The sequence below is a fragment of the Electrophorus electricus genome, chromosome 8 (assembly GCF_041902795.1).
Source record: "Electrophorus electricus isolate QZ-2024a chromosome 8, ASM4190279v1, whole genome shotgun sequence".
In the NCBI taxonomy this organism is placed as follows: Eukaryota; Metazoa; Chordata; class Actinopteri; order Gymnotiformes; family Gymnotidae; genus Electrophorus; species Electrophorus electricus.
In genome coordinates, this window is record NC_137504.1 from 24,775,001 (window position 1) to 24,782,668 (window position 7,668).

The 7,668-nt window shown below is 44.3% G+C and overlaps 1 protein-coding gene across 4 annotated transcripts in view; it reads left to right on the forward strand.

Annotated features, from left to right (window-relative positions):
• The window catches only part of LOC113587087 (voltage-gated potassium channel subunit beta-3), a 39,560-nt gene extending 32,098 nt beyond the window's left edge, over positions 1 to 7,462 (forward strand). For 3 of the 4 annotated variants that reach the window (XM_081719357.1, XM_035527707.2, XM_081719358.1), the window contains 7 exons: positions 127 to 213; positions 785 to 870; positions 1,002 to 1,122; positions 3,215 to 3,309; positions 3,786 to 3,906; positions 4,160 to 4,248; positions 4,434 to 7,462. In XM_081719357.1, the coding sequence (XP_081575483.1) occupies positions 127 to 213; positions 785 to 870; positions 1,002 to 1,122; positions 3,215 to 3,309; positions 3,786 to 3,906; positions 4,160 to 4,248; positions 4,434 to 4,523 (689 nt within the window). In that variant the 3' untranslated portion in view covers positions 4,524 to 7,462. The remainder of the gene's footprint in view (positions 1 to 126; positions 214 to 784; positions 871 to 1,001; positions 1,123 to 3,214; positions 3,310 to 3,785; positions 3,907 to 4,159; positions 4,249 to 4,433) is intronic. The other variant, XR_014124918.1, reaches the window with a different exon arrangement.
• The last annotated feature ends 206 nt before the right edge of the window (positions 7,463 to 7,668 follow it).

Genomic DNA, 7,668 nt, shown 5'->3' on the forward strand with positions numbered 1-7,668 from the left:
AGCATGCTGTTCACATGGTGATAGTGTTCAAATGGTGATGATGACGGTGGTTACTGTTGCGATAGTGATGATTATGTGGAAGAAGAGATAAAAGGAACATTGACAAGGATGTTGTCATTCTTGCAGGCCTTCGAGGATCTTTGTCCAGACTCCAGTTGGATTATGTGGACATTGTCTTTGCCAATCGAAATGATGTCAACAGCCCCATGGAAGGTGAGTTAATGATGACAATGCAATAGTGTTTATATTGTACAACAATCCTACTACTCAACTGTATGTATGTAGAGAGTTTGTCTTTTATTCATTCATGCCCAAGCCAGTATGAACTCACATCCCACAAATCACACAGAGACAGAGACATCACAGTAAAAATATTTTTTGTCTTGTAAAATAAGCATCTAATATAAATGTTGGCATGGTGTCTGTATGTGTGTGTGTGATATATATATATATATATGTGTATGTATATATATATATATATATATATATGTATGTATATATATATATATATATATATATATATGTATATATATATATGTATATGTATATATATATATATATGTATATATATATATGTATATATATATATATATATATATATATGTATATATATATGTGGGTGTGTGGGTGTGTGTGTGTGTGTGTTCACATGTGTGTGCATGATTGCATGTGCGTGTGGCTTTGTGTGTGTATGTGTGTGCATGCCTGCCTGTGTGTGTGTGTGCATGTACGTCTGCCTACCTGCATGTGTGTGTGGTTTTGTGTTTGTTTGTGTGTTTTGCAGAGGTGGTGCGTGCAATGACATTTGTGATAAACCAAGGCATGGCCATGTACTGGGGGACATCACGCTGGAGCGGCATGGAGATCATGGTATGAGCCGTCACTCCCTTAACTAGCGACCCTTCTCTGCTTACTCGCAGCAGACGGTACTTTCTGTCTTCCTGCTTTGCAGGTGCTCCCCAACTCTAGTCAACCATGTTCTTCCATCCTCCCTTCACTAGGAGGCGTATTCTGTGGCTCGCCAGTTTAACCTCATCCCGCCAGTGTGTGAGCAGGCTGAGTACCACTACTTCCAGAGAGAGAAAGTGGAGGTGCAGCTTCCTGAGCTCTACCACAAGATTGGTTAGTCAGTGTATTCCCATCTCCTCAACAACACAGGGGCAATGGCTGCATTCTGTATTCACAGCGTACGCACAGGTGCTCTGGCATTAATGGTAGAGTTCAGTGTTGGCCCATAGACTAAAATTATCATTTTTTAATTAGACTAAAATTATTATCATTTAAATACAAATAATGTTACACTCTGACTACATTATTAATAACAGTGTCATATACTGCTTGGCCAAAAAAAAGGTCACACACTAATATTTCGTTGGACCGCCTTTAGCTTTGATTACGGAACATATTCGCTGTGGCATCGTTTCCACAAGCTTCTGCAATGTCACAACATTTATTTCTGTCCAGAGTTGCATTAATTTTCCCCCAAGATCTTGTATTGATGATGGGAGATTTGGACAACTGCGCAAAGTCTTCTCCAGCACATCCCAAAGATTCTCAATGTGGTTCAGGTCTGGACTTTGTGGTGGCCAATCCATGTGTGAAAATGATGTCTCATGCTCCCTGAACCACTCTTTCACAATTTGAGCCCGTGGAATCCTGGCATTGTCATCTTGGAATAGGCCCGCGCCATCAGGGAAGAAAAAATTCATTAATGGAATAACCTGGTTGTTCAGTATATTCAGGTAGTCACCTGACCTCATTCTTTGGGCACATAACGTTGCTGAACCTAGACCTGACTAACTGCAGCAACCCCAGATCATAGCACTGCCCCCGCAGACTTGTACGGTAGGCACTAGGCATGGTGAGTGCATCACTTCAGGCGCCTGTCTTCTTACCCTGATGTGCCCATCACTCCGGAACAGGGTAAATCTGGACTCATCAGACCACATGACCTGCTTCCATTGCTCCAGAGTCCAATCTTCATGCTCTCTAGCAAATTCAAGCTGTTTTTTTGCCAGTTAACCTCACTGACAAGTAGTTTTCTTATGGTTACACAGCTGTTTAGTCCTAATCCCTTGAGTTCCCTTCACATTGTGCATGTGGAAATGCTCTTACCTTCATTATTAAACATATCCCTGAGTTCTGTTTTTCTATGATTTGATTTCACCACACATTTAAGTGATCGCTGATCACGATCATTCAAGATTTTTTTCTGACCACATTCCTTCCTCGAAGATGCTGTTTCCCCACTGTCCTTCCACTTTTTAATAATGCGTTGGACAGTTCTTAACCCGATTTTAGTAGTTTCAGCAATCTCCTTAGATGTTTTCTCTGCTTGATCCATGCCAATAATTTGACCCTTCTGAAACAGATTAACATCTTTTCCATGACCACAGGCTGTGTCTTTCGACATGGTTGTTTAACAAATGAGAAGCTACTCACTGCATCTGTTAGGGTTAAATAACTTGTTGCCAGCTGAAACATAATCACCTATGCAGTAATTATCCAATGGGAGGCTCTTACCTATTTGCTTAGTTAAATCCAGGTGGTGACCTTTTTTTTTTGGCCAGGCAGTGTATAACAATTAAGGATGTGTATTCATGATCAGTACTTACATAATATAAAATAGAAATAAATAGAATATGTGTAGTTGGCACAAAGTATCACTCTACACATTTCTTTTTGGCAGTGATGGTGTAGTGGCATTGTAGCACTGGTGATGTAATGATATTTTTCCTATTTTTGAATTTCTTTCACATTCTTTTGATGAATGTGTCACATTTGGTGTTTTGACAAAAGCTTCTGCTGTTTGATTACTGATGGTGAAACGGGAAGAATGAAGGATATTTTAAGTCCCAAAGGAAGCATGCCCGCGGTTACACAAACCACGCCATGCCCGAGAGATCCAGAAGGAAATAAATGTTGTCTCCTCAAAGCAAGAGCGAAAGTTTAAATTAATTAGGATCTTTGTTTGCACGTTTAATTGTTTGTAATTGAGTCTGTTCAAAATAAGGGCCTAAATATTCAGACCATCTCTCTCTGCTTCTGTTCCTCTGTCAGTGCTGTGCTGGTTTATTTATTTCCTGCTAGATGAAAAGCATCAGTCACATCACTTTCATTTCGCTGTGAATGTATTTTTCATCTCTTTCTCTCTTCCCTTCCCTCCCTCCCTCTCTCCCCTTCTCTCTCCATCGCCCCCACCCCCTACGATCAGGTGTTGGAGCTATGACCTGGTCCCCTCTGGCGTGTGGGTTGATCACAGGAAAATACAGCGATGGTGTTCCAGAATGTTCTAGAGCTGCAATGAAAGTGAGTCATAATGTTTGCTGTCTCCTTTGATTACTCCCCCCCCCCCATATGGACTTCTCACAACTTGATATTCAGTGAAGTCAGGGCAGCTGTCACTAGTGTGTAGGTTCGTATTAATCTGCATTTGTGTATTCCAGCGTGTTTGAGTGTCTGCCACATCTTAGCAGTGTTTGAAATATACTTTTCACTGCAGATGTTTAAAGGAGTTTGGTATGTGTTTGTGTGAGCTCATGCATGCACATGTTTTGTTTTTTTGTTTTGTTTTTTGTCCATTCTGATAAACAGCAAGATTTTTCATGTTAGTTATAAATAACAGTAACAATATTTAACAGTGCACCAGTTTAACCCAAATGCACCATTCTGTGGAAGGTTCCCACACTATAATTAAAGTGTGTGTGTGTGTGTGTGTGTGTGTGTGTGTGTGTGTGTGTGTGTGTGTGTGTGTGTGTGTGTGTGTGTGCGCGCATGCGCGTCAGGGTTATCAGTGGCTGAAGGAACGCGTGCACAGTGAAGATGGTCGCAGACAGCTGGCAAAGATTAAAGAGCTCCACCTGCTGGCCAACCGGCTGGGCTGCACTGCTGCACAGCTCGCCATTGGTCTGTGCAGCTTCCACTGTCTCGGCCTCCACCAGCACTCCATCCCACATTAATTCTGTGGAATATTTAATATGCCAAATATCATGTCGTCATTTCTCTCTGACTCCCTGTTCTTGTTCTCCTTTTCGTTCTCTCGTTTTTGTCCCTCTCCCTTCTCTTTCTCTCCCTCTCTTTTTCCCTCTCTCTCTGTCTCTTTCTTTATCTTTATCTCTCAATCATCCCGTGTCTCCCTGACGCTCTCTCACTCTGTCAGCATGGTGTTTGCGCAGTGAAGGTGTTAGTTCTGTTCTACTGGGCGTTTCAAATGCTGATCAGCTACTAGAGAATTTGGGAGCCCTACGGGTAAAACCACATTATACACACAAATACACACACACACACACATGCACGCACACATACACACAAACCCTAGTACAAACCCTTCAAGAAATTCAATAAAGTTCACACACACACACACACACACACAGACATACAAGTACACACAAACACACACACACACATATTATGTCCATTCTCTCACTTTTTAGGTGCTCTCTCAGATGACCCCTCAGACGGTTAGTGAGATCGACGCTCTACTGGGGAACAAGCCCCATGCCAAGAAAGAGTCCCGTGCGTAAGGAGAGAATGAGAGAAAGAGAGAGAGGAAGAGAGAGCATGAGTTTGGCCAGAAGAGAAGAGAAGATGGATGAGAAAATGGAGTACTTTCGCTTTCTTCCCTTCCTGTGTCCTGCATCTCCCTGCATGGCTCTTCTCACTATTGGGCTTCCAGATCACACCTAGTCCTGGACCTGGTCCGATCCGAACCAGACTGTTCAGTGCTAAACCATTACTGGGCCCACTTAATCCAAACCAGATCCTAACCTATTTCTGCCTCACTAGTCCTGACCTATAAATGAAATATAACTACACCTCTAAAAAAGAAATCAAAAGAAAAAAAATCTTACTCTAAATCTCTACAAACAACAAGAAAAAAAGAGACATGAGAACTCTAAATTAAAGCTGTAATATCCTGTTATTTACTCATCTGGACAGAGAGAGAGAGAGAGAGAGTGAGAGAGCATTAGCTTTCTGTCTTCCAGAAGAAACACTTCCTGGGGAGGAAGACATAGGAAGGCCATGAAGAACTAGCTTCCTCTCGCAGAAGAGTGTGCAGTAGTCTTCAGGAACGTGTGTGGTCTGCCGGGTCACTGCAAGTTACCACTAATGAAGCAGTCAGTCTCAAGCAGCACAACACAACTCTGTGTGTGTGTGGGGGGGGGGGGGGGGGTAGGTGTGGGAGCCTCTGTTTTGCTCCTGTCACCAGCGTAACACAGAATGGACACAGAATGGACACCACGTGTGTCTGTAAGATGTGACGTTTCCACGCACCAGCTGTCTTGTGCCTGTTTGCCGGGACATCTGCTCATGCGGCGACACGGGCGTGTGGGGGAGTGTGGAGGAACAGAGCATGCAGACCTTCTTCAGGAGTCTTCCTTCATCTTCCTCCCCCATTCCCTCACCCTGATTAAATCAAACTGTGCGCATGTCCCTTTAAATAGAGTCCCCACTGCCCAGTTAGAGGGATGTGTGTGTGTGTGTGTGTGTGTGTGTGTGTGTGTGTGTGTGTGTGTGTGTGTGTATGTGTGGTGCACCTCTTCTGGTAAGGATTTATTCAGCTTCTCATCCACGTCCTCGGACCTTGTTTTTTGTACTAAACTGACCAGGTCAAAGTTTGCAAAAGGTCAAAGGTTAACGTGACCGGAGAACTGTGCTAGCTTAGAGACATTACCTACATCAATGACATTTACAATGTGAAGAGTATTTCCACAGTAAGTGTGTGTGTGTGTGTGTGTGTGTGTGTGTGTGTGTGTGTGTGTGTGTGTGTGTGTGTGTGTGTGTGTGTGTGTGTGTGTGTGTAGTGCTTTGCTTGGCACCATACAGGGCAGGTACATTAGATGCTTCAGACAGTTACAAACTAGTCTTTTGCTCAGTTGCTAGGATGCCTAGGTAGAGACCATTTTGTGTTAGCTATGGCTTCAAGCAGTGCAGTATCTTATTGAATAGAGGACTTCACCTCAGTGTGAGACTACAGGTAACCCCCCACCCAGACCCGACCCCAGCCCTGACCCGACCCCAGCCCAGACCCGACCCCAGCCCTGACCCGACCCCAGCCCATCACCAAGCACAGGTAGCAAACCATGCCTAGAGTCTTAAAGCCAACAGCTTGGACTGCCCAAAGCAGGGTGCCACAAGAGAAGTGGACATGTGGGGGGAGAGAAGTGCACATGTTCCACCTGTGCTGGAAAAGAGCACCAAGGTGAGGGTATGATCAGTCACAGGTTTAACCTGCAGTAAAAGTGTGTGTCTGTTAGTGGAGTGCTTCTGTTTTGTTTCCTCAGTGTGACAGGCGTGGGGGTGGGCTTGTGGATGGAAGGGGGTGGGGTTTATTTCAGGACTCAGAATTACCTGCGGGTGGACTTGTACAGCGTAAGCACTGGAAATGCCCCACTGTTGCGAGAGCTCGATGGGGAGGGCCGTGAAAGTTTGCTTCTTGTCTGAAGTGAAGGGGCCAGCATCAGCATGCGTTCCGTTTCTCCAGCCGTTGAGGCTTGATTCTGCTGAGCCATCATGCTGGTGGCCCCATCGTGGATCTGCCACCTCCCACACTGGATGTGCCTGGTGGCAGCGCAAAGGAGCATCTGGTCTTCTCCCCTCTGCTTATGTTTGCACATATGAGGAATACTGCTAAACTTGAAAGTATGGAAAAGTTCTATAATGTGAGAATGTGCCCCCTCATACTGGGGCCAGATATTAGAGAGCAATGGTAAGAGGGGGTCTGATCCAGAGGCTCAAGGACTCCAGTTTGGTCGTTAAAGACACCCAGCTGGTCTGTAATGTTACTTTGATCCAGTTGCAGACACACCTGGGGCAGGTAAATGAGGGCTGGCCCAGCTGTGTTGGGAAAAGGAGCATGAACCAAATTTGGACTGACTGGGGTTCCCCGTGGACTTGACCAGGGCCCTTTCATGCAGACAGTATTACTAAGAGTTGCCCTTCTATGCTGTTTTCAGATCAGCTTGTTTGTGTCTATTGTAGGGGTTAAATGTCAGGTTTTGGGTGAACAAGCAGATCTGGTTCCAGTATTTCAGTGCAGCAGCTCCCCAATGATGCAGATCCCTTTACTGATGAAGTTAGTCCACAGTTCCTTAGGCAGACTGGTTGGTCCAAACATGTTTATGTTCATATTAGTCAATATCTAATGTAAATATTGTAACTGAGTTGGTTATGGGACAGTGCTTTGCAAATGTTTTGGCTCATGTTAAAAGGGGAAGATGGAACTGCTTTGAGATGGCTCTAGGGCTGTCGTTGTTTATTGTGTTGCTGCATAGTTGTTAGCGGGACCTTAGTTCAAAGGACAATGAGCCAAGCCATGTACATACACATTTAGAGCACACACCTCCTAAATAACTCTGCCTGTATCTCTTCTACTTTACTGTCTTGCACCAAGAAAAAAAACAACAACAACCAAGCCCTGTACCAAATGTATCTTGCTTGCCTTTAAAAATGTCTGAACGAAGCTGGCTGTCAGTGTGCCGTTTTTTATAGACTCTTCTGTCTCCATACTGGTCTGTGGTGTGTGTGTGTGTGTGTGTGTGTGTGTGTGTGTGTGTGTATGTGTGTGTGTGTGTGTGTGTGTGTGTGTGTGTGTGATAGACCAAATCCCTACACACATTTTCACATTCATAGAGACAAGCAGAGTGTGAAACAACACAGCAGAGACAC